Here is a 17,840-nt window from a genome sequence, read left to right as displayed (position 1 = left end):
GAAACAAAGCTGAGAAGCCCCAGCAGTATCCTGGCTGCAGGAAGCTGCTCTCCTCAACGGTAATGGTCACCAGAGGGCTCTTTGCTCCCTAGCAAGGCACAGGGGAGCAAGAATGAATACTTGGCCTGGGTTTAACACACTCCTCTACTAAAAGCTGTTTGTGTGCCAGAGGCAGATCAGTGGAACCTCTGTGAGCATTCCCCATGCACAGTGCCAGTGCTGGGACAATCTCTGGCAGACCTGAAGAGTAGCATTTCTTGTCATCTCCTAATGCTGTTCTATCTGGCATGTGCCAGAACCCACCCATACATAAATCTGACATAAAAGCTGCACATAGCCAAAGCTAAATGGTTCCTACTGGCTTATTTTGGGGTCAAAACAGATTTGTGGGACATTCTTGCAGCACAGCTTTTATTGAGCCATGCCCATAAACCACCTGCTTGAAAAAATGAATGGCTGGGAGGGCAGCTCAGACACAGACCCTTGCTTTGAGCTCAGTCCAGTTTAGATGAGAACTGGATCAAGCTTTTAACAAGAGACTCAAGACCACGGTCCATGCCCACTGAGACATAAGGCCTGGTGCACAGTGTAACAGATATTGTTAATTCCCTGGACCAGAGGGAAGCAAGACCAGGCCGACTTTTCCCATAGCAGAGAGTTCAGTGAAAGTACCAAAGAAAGTATTCTAGCACCAGAGAAGCAATGAGTTTTGCTCTACTTAAGCAACTTCAGACAACTCTGAACAACTTTTTAAGCACCTTTGAACTAAGAACGGGGAGGAAGAGAGGATTTTCTTCTAAACTGTTACGATTTCTTCCTTTAACTTGCTGGGCCTTGGAAAGAAAATGAATTACAAAACAAAGGAATGAAGAGATACCTTCCAATTTCCAGTTATTCCACAACACTAACAAACAGCTCGGTAAGCTGTCTGCTCTCCTGCCCTGTAATTTTGCACCTGGCAGGTTTTTATTGCAAGCGGCAAGGAGGTGACTGGCCCAGGGCAATAACACCACCACAAAACCAGTATCTGATATCTCCAGATTGCTGGCACTGCACGACCTCAGATAAGGATGTGACACATCAAACCCTTCCCTGCCGCGCGTTGTTGGGAACAGGTGGTACCTTTGTTTTGTTGGCTGGGGCCGATCTCTGCCTGCTCTTTGATCTCTCCTGGATGGTGTCACTGCAGCTCCGACTCCTTTCCACCTTGGAGGTTAGGTTCCTGCAAAGCGGTTGTGTGAATACGTGAGATTGCTCTTTATCTTGGGAGCAGCATGCTGAATATCCCCAGCAGAAAGGACACCTGAAACCTGGAGCTGCAGGGACTGCAAATAGAGCTCCAAACCCAGAGGTGGGTGTTTGATGGGAACAGCTGACTGCTGCCCACCTCTATGCCGAGACCTCACGGACTGCTGAATGAAGCCATCAACCAAAAGTAGTTGGGGTAGATGATCTCTGTACATCCCTTCCAACCAAACTGTTGTATATTATGCAGAAATGTCATGGATGACAGCGATAGTCTTGTGATGGTTGACGGTTGGACTAGATGATCTTAGTAGTCTTTTCCAACCTCGATGATTCTCTGACTCTAAATATCTTGGTAAGAGTTGGAATCAAGCCATGAGCCCTGCAGGGCTGTGGGTGCTGCCTGCATCACTTCAGGGTGATACCACAGCACTGAGTAGATGCTGCCCAGGATTTTGGCCATGGAAACCTGCAGCTGAAGCTGCAGATGGAATGGCAGCTCTGCAACACAGCACCCAAGTCTTCCCTAGAGCACCAGTCTGTGTTCAAGGGCTCTGTGCTAAATACCCTGACACCTCTACCCCTTGTAACTAATTGAGGTCAGAGTTAATGACAGCGCTATGGAAGCCTGTGTGCTGCTGGTGTGAAGTCACACCATGTTACTCAGCTGCTTGCAGTACCTCATGCAGCAACTCTCACTGATAACTGGTTTGGGGCAGATGCTGCCTCTTAGCATGTGTGCTGGAGATAGATCCAGCACTCAAATCTAACATAAAGAATTCTGTACTTCTGAGTTTAGCAACTTAAATCTACAGTTAGTGATTTTTCAGCTTCACGGGATGAACAATAAATGCATTAACTCCCAGGATTTTACAGCAGGCAGGAGGTAATCAGACAGATGCTACATTTACCAAATGTTAAATTCCAGAATAGTGACTGCTTTTTTTGGACTGCAACAACCCTTTTAGTTAAATTCAAAGCGTCTCAGGTACATTTGGAACAACAGCAAGGAGAACAAGACAGTTACACCTGTAACGCGCATTAATCAGCCTCAGTGGAGTCTCAGCATCTTACCCTGAAAGGAATGCGAAGGAGTAGGCACTGGTCTTGGAAACGAATGCTGACCGATGTGTTTGCTTGCCTTGGAATGGTTCTTCATTTTCTGAATCCGAGAGACGTTCAGGAAACTGAAGTCAATCAAGGAAGAGTTAGCTGACATATACGACAAAAAGAATCACTTGGAAAGTAAAGGTCTTTCTTGCAAAGGTATTAATATTCCAAAAGCCCCCGATGTGATGACACCTCAAGGATATAAACTACGAACGCAACCTCCCAGCAGGTGCACATGCTCATGCAGATCTCTTCACTGGAGCTGAAAGAGCCCCAGTCCTCAAAGAACAAATAATGCAAAAATAAGCAAACAGCTCCTATGTATGGCTGTGACACGCCAAAGAAAAGTAATTTAAAGATCAAGCACTGGATGAGCAGTAAACTTGAGAAAATCCTACAACAAAGGTACTGTGGGACATGAGCCAGTGCCCAAATAATCTTCTACCAGTCCTTAATTCTTAAGAGCATTTCCTGTGGAGTCTCTCAACTGGAAGGAGAAATAGGCATTGTACAGCCACACTGTAAGGGACTTGTGGAGACATGCTCCGGGAACAGCTGTGTGCCACCTCTGCACGTTCAGTGCAGCTGCACCCTCAGTTGTGAGCAAACTGGGTGGAAGAAGTGGAGACAAACCTCCAGAAAGACATCTGTGGTCATGATAAACCTTCTTAGAAGATAGGTCTTGTTAGTATGAATCTTTGTGAACTGTTAGCTCACATCCTTCAGGGCTATAGAGAAATCAGTCCTGGAAAGCATGTAGAGTCAAAGGAAGAAACGTCTTAAGAAACCTAACTCCTGCTCCAGGGTTGGATCTCAGCAGTATTTCACCTGGTTGGTGTCTCTGATGCAGTCTGGAAAGTACAATCTTACTTACACACTCTTGGTTCACTTTGAGCACGAGAGATTCATCTTTCTTCTGCTGCTCTTCCATTTTTCGTTTTCCTACTTCCATGTCATCGACCATGAGCTTGTGAATCAGGTCCTCAGAAGCTTTTTCTTCTTGTACCTTTTCTTCTCTCAGCTGGAAACAATGACAAAAGAGACAGCATAATTGAAATGCCTCGAGTTCCACACCTGGTTGTCAAAGGTGATTTTCCAAAAAAGTTTGCCCACAACATTTAATTTCGTGTCTCCATTTCTCTGCTCTGCCTCCCTCACCAGCAATCATGGGAAGACTGGCTTCTTTCTACATCTACACAAAGCAGGGATACCACTGCAAAACAGCAAAGGCACTGCTAGATGCAATGTTTGACAATGAGTTCTCTGCCAAACTGGTTTCTACACTAGAGACAAAAGCTTCTGTCTACTCATGAATTATCACACTACAAATTAATAGGGCAAAACAATGCATATACACAGTAGTTTCATGCAAGCTACAACGTTTCAGTCTTCAAATGGACTGCAACACTGCACACACAACTTGTCAGGTATACAGACAGCACCACTCGAATTCACACTTGTGAGTTATGGCAATCCCCTTGCTATGTAAAATTCTGCTGTTTCATGGCCATCTTGAGACGGAGGAGACCCAGAGAGACCATCCAACCCTCTGATGGTCAACAAGAGTCTCAAAGTTGTAACTTGATTTTGAATTCTCACCTATTTTTAGACATTTTCTCATTACTTTTAGCAGCAATTCACAAAGACTACGAGGCAACATTGTTTTACTCACATGCGCTGCGCTACAGCACTTTATGAACTCAAATGAAGGCTGAACGAAGGCTGAACAAGGAATCCCACAGAACTGCCATGGCAGCCCCAGCGGTGTCCTGCTGTGTATCCCAAGAGCTCTGCACTGAACCGTGGTGCTGCTGTGCCCCATAGACCGTGCTCCTTCCATTCACTGCCCCCTGCTTAGAATCACAGAGTATCTCAAGTTGGGAGGAACCAACTGACTCCCAGTTCCACCCCACCCCAAACCCTGTGGCTGAGAGCAGCTTCCCAGTGCTCCCTGAGCTCTGGTAACTTAGGGCTGTCCTCCTGGGAAAAGCACAACTCACTGCTCAATGGCTGCTTTTAACCAGCTCAGGTGGACCCTTCATTTCCATCAGCCCCTCCTGGCCAGACTGTGCCTACACAGAGGCTTCAGCCCTCCTGAAGCAAAAGGTTACCCTAACGTGGTCACCGATGGATGGGCTGCGATGGGATGTGCTGCTCAGAGCCAACAAAGCCTTCGTCTCCTCCTTTGCATCATCTCTTAGAATCACAGAACCATTAAGGATGGAGAAGACTTCCAGGATCCCCAAATCCAACCCCATCCCATCCCCACCATGCCCACTGACCATGTCCCTCATTGCCACATCCACACGGTTCTGGAGCACCTCCAGGGATGGTGGCTCCCCCACCTACCTGGGCAGCTGTGCCACTGCATCAACGCACTTTCAGAGAAGAATTTTTTCCCTAATATCCAATCTGACCCTCCTCTGGTGCAACTTGAGGCCATGGCCTCTTGTCCTGTCACCGTTACTTGGGAGCAGAGGCAGATCCCACCTCACTACAACCTCCTTTCAGGCAGCTGTGGAGAGCAATAAGGTCTCCCCTCAGCCTCCTCTTCTCCAGACCGAACCATCCCAGCAATCTCTTCCTTTTGAACAAGGTGTGCAGCACGCACTTGGATCCATCCACACATACTGCCCAGGATAACACCACAATACGTCTCCTCTCTCATTTCTCAGCCCCTCATCTCTTCCTGTACTCAACACTCATACATAACGCTACAAAGAGCCCATGTAGGTGCCTGGATGGAACTTCTCTTTCCACCCCACCTCTATAAGTGGTCCTCCTTGACAAGTCTGGCCACTGGTTGCCAGCAGCAGGTCTGTGCTGCTGCTTCACAGTTGTGCTCAGCACTAGGAATCACAGAATGGCTGCGTTGGACGGGACCTTAAGGATCATCCAGTTTCAACCTCCTGCTGTGGAATTACAGTTCTGTTTCTGCCCCACAGCTTAGTGTGGGATCTCCTCATGGCTTCCCACCTTCCTGCCAGGACAGCAGTGTCCTTTTGCCTTCCAGTGCTGATGGAAATAAAGGCACAAAGCTTTCCTGGGGTTCATGTAGTTGCGCTGCAGCACAGTATGTGAAGAGAGTTGGTGACAATGCAACAACAACTAGCTTTTCCAAAAATATGCTCTGTTTTTCTTCTCTGTCTCGAGGTTAAAAAACATAAGCATGGACATGTGAGTGAACCCATCTTAGAAGCTGAAGAAGGAAAACTGGGTTTACAGCACATTACACAAAAAAGCAAAGTGTAATTTTCAGATGAGGAAGGATCCAAATTCTACTGAATCTGAACCTACAGGGATGAGGGAGGGAGGAGAAGGAGGAGAGAAAGCAGAAAGCAGCAAAAAACCTCATCTGGCTGATGGTGGGTGTGTAGCAAATGGTTCCAAAGACAGATTTTGCTTCTGGCTTAGCGATGCTTGAAGACACATCTTTGAAATCCTGATCTATTAATAATCTGAAGTGAGAACATCATCTGACTGAGAGAGATTATTGCCACATGATTCAGACATGGGGAGTACTCCGCTGCACATTTTGTGAGGTTTCTGCAGTGTTTCTGTGCTTTGAGAGGCCCTCTGAAAGTATCTGAGAAAAAAGGTCACACTGAGGCTCATCATGAAGATGACTTTCTGGGGCAACTGAAATCCCACCCAACACTTCCATCCTTTCCATATGAATGGAAGGAGCTAGATGGGAATCTTGGCTTTTTCTCCAACTTACAAAATCATACCCGATTCCCAAACGTAAAGCCACACACTTACATAACAACAAGTAGGAAGGAATATCTAAGAATTTTAAGCAAATCCATGGGACAGCAAGTTGAAGGTGCAAGCGCAAACTGCGCCAGCACGCATCACCAGGAGGCAGTCATTTTACAAAGGGGGGAAAAAAACATGGCACAAAAGGAAAACAATTCTTGTCCTGCAGGTAGGCAGCAAGCGCTCGACTCTGAAAGCCAGGTCACCCAGTGCCAAGAAAATCACACCACAAGATGATCCACTTCCAATAAGTTTCTCACTGCGGAACGATGGCCACTACTTTGGTTTAAACTGCACGAGGAGGGAAGGAGGTCCGGAACTCAGCTTTGGAAAACAGTTCATGGGGGATGCAAAGGCTGCTGGAAGGCTGAGGACAGCGAGGGTTGTCCCCATGTCACCACCAGGTGACAGCATGTGCCTCCAGACAGACGAAAACCCAGTTACAAACCAGCTTTGGTCCCCAGATCTGAGCCCTCTGCATAGGAGATGCTGCCTAATTCTGACGTTTCCCCAAAATCACGGGCACCAAGTGACTCTCCCTTCCATTAGCCAAGAACTAAAATTTTGCTTGGAGCAAGGGAAAAGCTGGAATTTCTGTCATGATGGCATAGAAACCCCTCTCCCATCTCTCTGTGAGTAAAAAGGGGAAGTCAACAGCCAAACATCCTCAAAACGCCAGAGGAACATTCAAGTATCTCCTTTACACAGATGGGGAAGTGAGAGGTGCTGGTGTATGTTTGTGTGGCATCTCCTTTCTGAAGTCAAGCAGCAGATGCAGAGACTTCTGCAGCCCACTGCAGGCTGACTGTGACTCAGACTGCTTATCTGAACTTGGTATGTTCTATGTGAAGTTGGTCGTTGCGTGATCAGAATTGGGAAATGGTGACAAAGTACCTACTAGCCAGGAAGTCTGTCCTGTAGAGATGCTGTACAGGAGTTACATGGGAGAGAAGATGGCTTAATCCCTGCAGGAATAATAGAATAAAATCATAGAATAGAATCATGGAATCATTAAGGGTGGAGAAGACCTCCAAGATCCCCAAGTCCAATCCCAGCCCACCCTCACCTTGCCCACTGACCATGTCCCTCAGCACAACATCTGCCCTTTATTTGAACATCTGCAGGGATGGTGACACCACCACCTCCCTAGGCAACCTGTACCATTGCATTACCACTCTTTTGGAGAAGAAATTTTCCCCAGTATCCAACCTGAACCTCCTCTGATGCAAACCTGGGGCCATTACCTGGAGACCTGGATCAGGCTGGAGGCACCCTGAGCATCGTCAGAGCATCGTCCCTGTTCAGCACAGCAAGCCTACATGAACCTGGGGGCACAAAAGCCCCCTATAATCACACCAAGAACTTCCCCACAAGGAGAAATTAGCAGTTCTGCCTCAGACACCAGGAAAACCTGCAGAAACGATGAGCTAGCTCCCAAACCACAGTAGGAATACTCTCACTCAGTTACCAGGATATTCATAATACCTTGGCAAGGTCTGCTGCTAATACCTACATGAAAAGCTTGCTTTCTTCTTTAAGTAGAACAGACTCGTCCTCCAGGTTCCAGCGAAAATAAATTCAATTGCCAAATACAGTGATGCACATTTAAGTTAATTAATAAACCAGACTTTCATTTCTCCGTGCTTAGTCTTGCACTGCTGCCTGACCCAACACCTCTTCAACAAAGCATCTCAGTGTTGCTAGAAGAGCCACAGCACCCGACATACACAGTACACAGTCTACCCAGCACAAGTGGGCTGGACCAAAGAAGTTTCCATTCCTTACAATCAATTAACCAAAGGCTGCAATCAAAGTGATCCTAATGAGGTTGCACTACTAATTGTACACATGGAGAAGAAGGAGAGAAAACCCTTCCTCTTTTTAAAATTCCATCTAATCCATGTATGATTTTAATACAAGCATTCCCTGAGTAGCTGTTTGTCTGAAATACCACCTAAACTGTATTTTCCTGCTTAGTCAATGCACGAGGTTATCTTTCCATCTAAACATTCCAGCTCTTCCTATGTTGTTGAGACCTTCAAACAAAAGCTCAAAGAAGATGTTATCAGTGACAAATCTGCTCCTTCTCCCCAACAGGCAAACCGAACAGTGGGGAACATCCCAAAGCAGAACGCATCATGGTGCTGCTCCAGCAGTACTATGCAGGAGTCCAGGCACACAGTGGGAGCATGGTTATGGGATTAAAGCAATTGGGACTGGAAACGATTAGATGCTCAGCTACAGCAATCCTTGCTTTTACCATAGTGTTTCTTGCTTCAAATTTCCGTACATGACAAGCCACTGGAGGCATTTCATGGAACCACAGAATGGCATAGTTGGGATGGATGCCATGGAATGGGATGTATGCCATGGAATCATGGCATAGTTGGGTTATAAGGGGACCTTAAAGCCCCTCTCAGCCTCACTCTCACTGTGGGCTGGTTGACCCCCCCTGCTCAGGCTGCCCAGGGCCCCATCCATGGCCTTAGGCACCTCCAGGGATGGAGCCCCCACAGCTCTGTGCAGCCCATGCCAGAGAACTTCAGTTATTTAGGTGCAAACAATCCCTTTTCTTAAATGTACAAAATGCAAAATTCTCTACAGAATTGCCTCCGGGGATATGGATGCTCTCACAGACCCTTTACAACCGAGGTCCACCAAGGATGGTCCATCTCCAGGCTCTGGAAGGCGGCCCAGGGCAGCAGGAGCTGGCTTCTGCACGTCTGGCTGCTGCCAACACCTCCCTGAGCTGGCTGAGCAGCAAAAAGGGAATAAATGACCTTTGTTACAGAGCAGGGATGAAAAGCCCTTCGAGACTCCTTGCAGGTAGGATGGCATTCCTGCTGGAAATCCACGTGATTCTGGAAGAAAAAACTGCAGTTACACTGAGTACCGTACCTTCCTTAGCTGGCTTTCATATTCTTCTCGAAGTTCTCCTGGTTTACTTAACTTGATGGGTGCTCTGAATATAAAATCTGGAAAAAGAAGAGAGAAAGGAAGCACATTTTAGTGCAGGGTGTTGGGCTGCCCATCTTTGCTCCTCCACTGCCCCACTGCCTGCAAAAGGTTTTTGCAAACGGCGCTGGTAGTGTGGGTAGCATGCAGCAAATGTGTGTCTGCAATGCAGCTGTCGTTGGCTTCTCCCAGCACAGCTATACCCACATTGCTGGTTTAGGGAGTGTTTTCTGTCCCAGAATACCACCAGCATGTTGTCCCTAAGGGATGATTTCCAATGTGGAAGCGAGCACACAGCCGGCATCTCTACTTCATTGCAATTTGCTTGTTTTGCCACCAAAAACCTCGGTGCGTGTTTGCCTGTCAGCCTTGTGCCTGCAGGCACAGCCAAGGACTCCAATATAGCCCCGAGCTGATGGCTGATTGCATCTTTTTGGCTTTTAAATTCGCTAACAAAACTCCCACAGCTGAACTCCCAGTGATGGAGTGATGAAGTGGGAACACAGCCAGTGCCCACATGTACCAAACCACATGGAACTGCTGCTAAGTTTGCTTGCTTCGAAAGGGAACAAACCTCTTGCAGTGGAGTAGATTAACAGTCTGCTTTGTCTTTGAAAAAGCTGCCATTCCCTCTTGCAAGAGCTCGCGCCGTAAAGGAAAGTGCCATACTGGTGCCACCATGTGTGATGATGGCTCTGTGCCCACACTGGAAGATGGCCACCAGCCACGTTGATCACATCCTTGAGCTCCCTGTGCACGTCACTAGGTTGAATTCCCATCTGCAATGTGCCCGCAGCAACCACCAGCTCCTGCTGGGTGCTTCAGGTTAGCTTCAGATCTTATCCTCCCTGCTAAAAAGGCGTTTTCTCCCTCCAGGGTCATAAAAACGTGCGGGTTAACCCAGGGAGACGAGCGAGCTGTACCAACTGTCCCATCACTTCTTCAGTTCAGAAAGCCAGAAGAGATCCTAAATAATGAGATGCTTATAAAGTTCTGCTGGATTAGCTAATGCATCCAGGTGGGGGCAATTCCAGGCCCAGCATCACTATGCAGTTACTGGTATCTCTCACAGAGACATTAAAAAAAAGACAGAGAGCCCAAATTCCTCACTCCTGTTTTTAGAAATGCAAGAAGAACCATTATCAGTGGGGCATGCTGAGCGCATCTCTGCTCCCCTGGACCTTCAATCCTACATCCTCCTTGGCCCCAGAAATACCCACAATGCATTCTATGCCTCTGCTTCATCACATCCTAATTTTGGGTGCCACCATTAATCCCAGATGGAAGTGCTGGCTCGATGCTGCCCTACATGCTGCCAAGCAGAACGATGGCAATGTGTGAGACTCAAGGAAATGCCTCTTGGTTGGCTTTGCAACAGAATTCCTGCCTGGTTCTTCTCCTGAGGGAGCTGCAGAGGAGCAGGGATGGTCTCTGAGTGAAGGGCTGCAGGGAAAGGCTGGCACTGGGATGTGGGCTTTGCTTTGAGGATGATATTCCCACCAAAACCACAAGTCAATGTCAGCATCTGCTCCTCAATGCTTGCAGACAGGGCTTCCACCCTGTTGTGCTCAATCACAAAAACACAGTGGGTTCCTGCACCATTTGTGGGGACAACACACTTTCTGTTTTCTAATCTTCCCGATTTTAGCCCTCCAAAGTCGGCACTGCAGCCAGGCACTGTTCATCTGCACTCCTGAGTGGCACTTGGAGAATATTCCATGCAGATGGAATATAAAGACACTAAAACAGTCACCTCAGTGCAGAAAGCCTTTGTTTCCTCGTCCTACAGCCAAAGCTCCAGTCTAGGTGACCTTCAGATGTCCCTTCCAACTCATCCTACAATTCTGTGATTCCATGGGCTCTGCTGCTTGCCCAGATGCTCTCAGCAATGTCTGCCACCTCCTTTTCCCCTTTGCTTCTAGCAGAGACAATCAAAATCTCGAGGTTTTCACAGCTTTTCGTTCCTACTTCCAGCAGTTGGTGTTCTGCTTTGTGGAATGATGCTTTCGAAACACAGAGTGTTTTCTGGCCGTGAATGCAGAGAGGTTTGGAAACAGGTTTCTGATGGGAGTAATTAACTCACTCAAAGTGGTTTATTAAGTAATTATGTAAAGATATGCCAGTGGAACGCTTCCTATATATCATAAACAGCCTTACGAGGACATGGAAGGGAATATTTAGGGAAGATTTCCCTCTCTTTCCTGTCCCCAGCCACTGTGTACGAACAACTCGTGCTAATTCAATCTCACCTCCATCTCTGGTGGGATAATTAGAGGGCGAGGGGGAAAGAAGTAATGATAGGAGTACATCTCCCAGGGGTGAGTGGTATTTTTCCACCTTCTGCAGACATGAAGATATCCACCCTTTTTCTTTATTGAGAAAATCAAGGACTGGCAGCATTAGGGGGGGATGTGTGTACTTCAGAGAAGCCTTCATACACGCACTATGCTATCGCTGTCCACATTTTGCTCTGCACAGAAACGTATAAAGAAACAAAACAAGAGCATGAGAGTGCAGGAAGCCAGCATGTCGTGAAGAACTTAAATGCTGCCTTTGCACCTCCGTGGATAAGGAAGAGCAGGCTGGGAGGCAGGCACATCACAGGAGGTTTCCTTGCACGGCTTTTCCCAGCTTGGCCTCCAGTTCCTGTGATAGCTGGGTATAGGATAACCTTGTTCCCAGCATATGACTAACAAAAAGGCTTTGCGTTGTCCATTCAGAATCACACAAAACCCCATACCAAGCTAGCCTGGGTATAACCGTTACTCAGAAGGATGATGCACCATCTGCTGAAAAAGTATTTTTCAAGAGATAGTGATCAAGTGCCACGCCAGGACAGTCTCCCACACAGTCATTGGGACTCGTTTAGGGCTGGCCCTAAGAACTCTCTTCATTACTGATTTGAATGGTAGATCAGAAAGATTTTAAGTACCATGGATGGCTGCAGTACAGAAGAGTGAGGCTCAAGGCATGGGTGGTAACTGCCCCTGAAGACACAGCTTTGCCATCATCATGCACATTCTCACCTTTATCACAGAATCACAGAATGGCCTGGGTTGAAAAGGACTACAGTGCTCATCCAGTTCCAACCCCCTGCTATGTGCAGGGTCACCAACCAGCAGCCCAGGCTGCCCAGAGCCACATCCAGCCTGGCCTTGAATGCCTCCAGGGATGGGGCATCCACAGCCTCCTTGGGCAACCTGTTTACACGTCCTTTGTTGGACAGCCTTACATTTAACACACGCCATCAAGCTGCTGTGCATCACCCATGCTGGAAGAAAGAAACATGCTGCACTGAGTGGATGTGGGATCACATCACTGCTGTTCACACTGTGTGGAAAGACTTTATCGTGACTGCACTGTGCACTTGGGGAAAGCTGGAGACAGGCTGCAGAAATGGCAGGAAATGAAGGAACCACCAGGAAATGCTCAAGACTGGTCTAGGCCGGCAGGCTGAAAGGGAAACCACAGCCAAAACACTCAGAGGAAGGACGAGGAAGTCGTGCTCCAGGCATGGCAATTAAAAACACCCTCTTATAAAGGGATCGGTTATTAATTGCTCTGCAGAGCTACTGGGCAGAAGAGGAACAAAGGCAACCAACTGATTTTTACAACAAAAGAGATTTTGATTAGATAGCAGGCAAAGTTTTCCATGTGTTCACCCCTTATGGAGGTGTTTTCCCCGATGGATGACCCACGTGTCCATAAGGAGTGACTGAGACACATCCATCCCACTTTGGTAGAAAGCAGCAGGCTTCCCACGGCCCTTCCAAAAACAACTGCTGCTCTCTTGCAGAAGTCTTCTCTGCCCCCTGACCACCTTATTACCAGTTCAGATCAATCTCTTTCCACAAAAAAAACCTGAATTTCTGCTTCTCTGCTCACTTCTCCTTCAGTTCTCCAAGTTCCTGCAGGATATCTATAATGTCTGATGGTAACATCAGGAGTGAGAGGCAGAAATTGATGCATGCAGGTGAAGCTGGTCTCGTGCTGAGATGACAAAGCTGAGTTCTCATCTGCTTTTCCTTCCACAAGATTCTTTCTGTCTGTCTCGATGCCAGGTAGACTGCTGTCCTCAGAGAACACCGAGCATCCTCATTTTCTTGCAGCCTGGCCTGAGCAGCTCACCAGGAGCATAGTACATGCGTCTCTGTTCATCTTGGCTGGCCAAATCTTCCAACACCCACTGTCTCCATGTCCTGCCGTGGTCCCAGCCTCCCATCTGCTGCACCTATCCGTTTCCAAGGCTTTCAATAGGCAACTGTTTGGCTATGAGAAATCTCACTCAGCCAAGTACTACAAGCGTTATCCCCTATCACTGCATCTTCAGTGCAAAATTTGCTCTTACAGCAGCATCCACGGGTGCGTTTCCAGATGCAACTCATCACCAGAGATGCCCACGGAGCAGGGAGATGGGCCACAGGACCCACGGGCCAACCCAGGTCCTTCTTGTGGGGCAGCTGGAGGCCACTAGGAGATGGCACAGGGGCTCTAAGGGCAGAGAGATCGCCTTCGCCCCGCTCACCTCTAGCCAGTTCCGTTGGGCAAGTGTCACAACGAGGACTTTGTCTTCATACCTGTTTGTACAGCACATAACCCCTGATCCCAGCTGCGGCCTCCACAAGTCCCCTGTTATGCAGGAATCCCAGCAAAGGATCCAAAACAAGACTGAAAATCAGAAGCAGTTAGCCAGTTTAAGCTGGAATAATTCAGCTATGTCAAGAGGTAGCATCTTTCCCAGGCTTTTAGTAATTTAAAAAAGTATAAAAAAGTAATTTCCTAAATCAGTTATGTGGATTTCAAGTAATACAGCTAAGCATATCAGCTTCGTGCATGTTTGATAACAGACTGGGGAAGCTGGGGGACCCTCTGGTCTCTCTGCCACCTAGAGCAGGATGCCCAGCCCCACATCCAGGTGCCTTTTGGGGATCACCAAGGAGGAGACCCCAGAGAGGAGCCCCTCTCTGGTCCCTGTGCCAGTGCTTGGTTACAGGATAGTGAAAAAAAGTGTATTCTTACACGGAACAGAACTTCCCGTTGTTTAATTCATGCCTGCCACCAGGCACCACTGAGAAGAACCTGGCTGTACTGCCCTTACTGCCTCCTCTCAGGTATCTGTGCACAACTGGAGGTCCTCCTGAACCTTCACCAAAACCAACAGAAGTGTTGCAATGGAAACAGCAAAAGGCAAAGTGACACGACGTGCAACCAGAAATGTTCCTGCAAGCACATCAGCAGCAAAAGGCAGACTAAAGAAAACACCATTTTGCTGCTTGGTGGGCATGGTGCTGATGCCAAAGGACGTGGAAAAATGCCAAGATGCTCAATGCCTCCTTTGCCTCAGTCTACGTGGAACAGCCCCAGGTTCTGTACTGGGAAAGCCTGGAGCAAGGAAGACTCAGCCATGCTGGAACAGGAATGATATTAGGGAAAATTTAAACAGACTGGAGGCACGTAAGTCCATGGGACCTGATGGGTAGCACTTGTGTGCTGAGAGTTGGCCAATGTCCTTGTAAGGCTGCTCTCAATTGTCTTTGAAAGGCCATGGTGGTCAGGAGAGATCCTTGCAGCTCTGAAGAAAGCCAATGTCACTACTCTCCAAAAAGGACAATGAGATAGAACGACCAGCTGGTCAGCCTCGTCTTGATATCAGAAAGGTGACGGAGCAATTGATCCTGGAAAGCATTTCGAGGCACATGAAGGACAAAAAGGTGACTGGGGGCAGTCAGCAGGGATTTACGAAGAAGAAGGCAGGATTAACTGATGTGGTAGTCTTCTGTGATGAGGTGACCACCTTGGCGGATGAGGGCAAGAGAGGATGTTGCTTGCCTTGACCAGCGAAGGGCCATGAAGATCATAAAACTATAAGACAACCCAAGTTGGAAGGGACCCACAAGGATCACTGACCCCAAGCCCTGGCCACACACAGCACCCACAAACCCCAACCCTATATCAGAGCAGTGTCTCAGCGTTCCCTGAGCTCCGGCAGCTCGGGGCTGTGCCTGCTGCCCTGGGAGCTGTGCCATGCCCACTGCTCTCTGGGGCAGAACCTTTTCCTCAACCCCACCTGACCTCTCGTGATGCAGCTCCATGCCGTTCCCTTGGGAACCAAGATGTAACGAGCACAAACTGGAACAAGGCAAGTTCTACTGAATGAATCAGAGTGGTTAAGCATTGGCACAAGTTGCCTGGAGAGGCTGCAGATTCTCCATCCTTAGAGAGGGTCAAAACCCATCTGGATACGGTCCTGGCAGCGTTCTTCTGGTGGCCCTAGTGGAGCAGAAGGACCCAGGGATGGCTGCCAACCTCAGCTAACCTATGACTATGATGAACCTGGCTGAAGTCGAAATAAAGTGCATCCCCTGCTCTCTCTGCTTCTAGTGGGTTACCATTTGTAATCTTCAGTTTCCGCCCTATTAGCATGACTCACAGAACAAGCAGTCAATTAGCTTTACAGCTTTCAGTCTGATGCAGCCACCTGGTGCTACTTCAGGACAGGCCTGATCTTACCAGGAACACCATTCCAGACGAGAGCTCATTTTAGCTCACCTCATTAACCGTTAATTGAACCACTCCACAGTCTTCAGTACAACCATACGTCGGCAACTCCACGCAGAGCGCAGCAGTTTGTCCAGCACTCGGGTAACACCACGGGCACATCCCTGTTTGGGTGCACTCTCCATGTTTCTCCATGCTAAGATCCCCTGCTGTTCCCTCCAGTACATTTTCAGAGTTTTAGGATGTTCAGAAAGAAAATGACTACCGATGTGACTGCTGCAAAACACACGCACCTCGGGCAATGCGAGACAAGCAGAGACTTGAAATTCATTTGTTTTTAAATGTAAGTGTTCCTGCAGCATGGCTGGATATTCCCATGCAGGCCAGGCCAGGGCAAGCATGCTCTTGGTGGGAGGTTTTGGGGAGGAGCACGGCTCGGCGGCGGTCCATCCTCCAGCTGCTTGGCGCAGCTGACTGCCAGAAAGCCCTTCTATTCATCACATCCAGCAAATCCTTCCGAATTTGCTTCCAGTGGAGGTTAGTGGGGTGAGTTCAAACCACCAATTTAAGCCGTTTATGCTCATCCTGCCAATTCCTCCCGCGGCGAATGAGAGGGTGCTGACACATGCATGGAGAGGGAGCCCAGAGGTGAGGACTGGCTGGGGCAGAGCTCAGCTGGTTTGTGGTGTCCGTCCGGAGCTCAACGCGGAGCTTCCAGTGGTGGAGGAGTGCTCGTGGTGATGCGGGTCATCTGTGCCAACACTGCTGCATCGTCCCTCGGAGCATCACACTGTGCTGTCAGTGCAGACAGCCCGCTCTCCATACAGGGAGGAAATGCCTTAAAAAAAAGCCTTCGGAAATGATGGACTTTCTGTCAACAAAGGCTGGGACGTCCCTCAACACAAGAGCTTTCCTCTTGCAATGCAGCAGGAACTCATCCGGTGTTTACAACCCCTGCAGGTTTCCTCCTTAACCGTTAACTATTTGGGCAATGCTATTATATTATAACTGGCTGCTGGCCACCGGATGATCCAAACTGGTGCCACCCTGGCCATGTGACACTGTCCGACTCGGGACTGCCCAGTTCCTCCTGGTGCCAACAGTGAGGGGAAGGAATGGGTCTTCCTGTCACTGGCACTGCCCTGGAGAAGGGGAAAGGGGTTCTCCCATCACCAGTGCCTTTCTGGAGAAGGAAATGGGTCCTCCTGTCTCCGCTGTTGTCTTGGGGAAGGGGATGGGTCCTCCTGTCTCCAATGCCTCTGTGGGGAATGGGAAGGGTCCTCTTGTCACTGGCACCTTCCCAGGGGAGGGGATGGGTCCTTCTGCCACCGGTGCTGCCTTGGGGAAGCGGGTGGGTTCTCCCGCCTCTGGTGCCTTCCTGGGCAAGGGGATGGGTCCCACTGTCACCAGGTTCTTCCCAAAGAAGGTGACAGGTCCTACATTCTCCTGCATTGTCCCAGGGAGGCGGACAGGCCCCCTCATCACCAGTGCTTTACCAGGGAAGGGGACAGCAGTTTGAAAGCTCTCACCCCAGGCCACGCACAGGGCTAACTCTGGAAGTCTGGGGACTCTCCCCATCCTTGCTCCTTTCCCCGCATCCTTTGCCAGCAGGGGGCTGCCCACAGCCCCTCCACGCAGCACACAGCTGAGCCCCTACAACTCATCGCACCTCCCGCCGCCCAGCCGAGCCTCCGCGCACCGCCCCCTCCCCCAGAGCCCCGCCCCCTCCCTCAGAGCCCCGCCCCCTCACACGCAAACCACGCCCGCCCACCGACAAGCCACGCCCACCACGCGGTGACCACGCCCCCTTTGGGCCCCGCCCAGCGCCTCCCCCCACCCCCCCCGCTGCCGCCGCGGCGGTTGGGGCCGAGGAGGGGGGAGGGGAGGGGAGGGGCAGGAGCCGCCGCCGCCGCCGCACCTGGGTCCGGCGGCCGCTGCTCCGCGCCTCCTCCTCCTCCTCCGGCGGCCGTCGCGTCGGAGGGTTCGGTGCGGGCCCGGTTGGCAAAACGGCTGCGGCAAAGCGGGCAGCGCAGGGCCGGGCCCTGCAGGCAGCGCTGGAAGCAGGCGAGGCACAGCGAGTGGCGGCAGGGCGGCGTCACCGCCTCCCCCAGAGCCTGGCGGCACGCCGGACACTCCGCCCCCGCCTCCTCCTCCTGCTCCTCCGCCCCGGCCCGCCCCCGCCGCCGTCGCCGCCCGCCCCGCCGCGCACAGCCCGCGGCCCGGCTCCCGGGGCCCGCCGCCGCCGCCGCCATCTTCCCGCACTTTGAAGGGAC

At 49.8% G+C, this 17,840-nt stretch overlaps 1 protein-coding gene across 2 annotated transcripts in view; it reads right to left on the bottom strand.

Annotated features, from left to right (window-relative positions):
* RNF169 (ring finger protein 169) overlaps positions 1-17,840 on the bottom strand; it is a 23,318-nt gene extending 5,478 nt beyond the window's left edge. Inside the window, exons 1-5 of one of the 2 annotated variants that reach the window (XM_015281014.4) lie at positions 17,486-17,840; positions 9,013-9,089; positions 3,230-3,376; positions 2,320-2,432; positions 1,123-1,222 (exon numbers count right to left, since the gene is read on the bottom strand). In XM_015281014.4, coding sequence (XP_015136500.2) covers positions 1,123-1,222; positions 2,320-2,432; positions 3,230-3,376; positions 9,013-9,089; positions 17,486-17,819 — 771 coding nt within the window. In that variant the 5' untranslated portion in view covers positions 17,820-17,840. Of the gene's footprint in view, positions 1-1,122; positions 1,223-2,319; positions 2,433-3,229; positions 3,377-9,012; positions 9,090-9,643; positions 17,273-17,485 lie in introns of those variants that run through there. The other variant, XM_040659396.2, reaches the window with a different exon arrangement.

This window comes from Gallus gallus, chromosome 1, assembly GCF_016699485.2.
Source record: "Gallus gallus isolate bGalGal1 chromosome 1, bGalGal1.mat.broiler.GRCg7b, whole genome shotgun sequence".
Taxonomy (NCBI): Eukaryota; Metazoa; Chordata; class Aves; order Galliformes; family Phasianidae; genus Gallus; species Gallus gallus.
The sequence above is the reverse complement of the archived record's forward strand: the minus strand, read 5'-3'. Positions and strand labels throughout refer to the sequence as shown.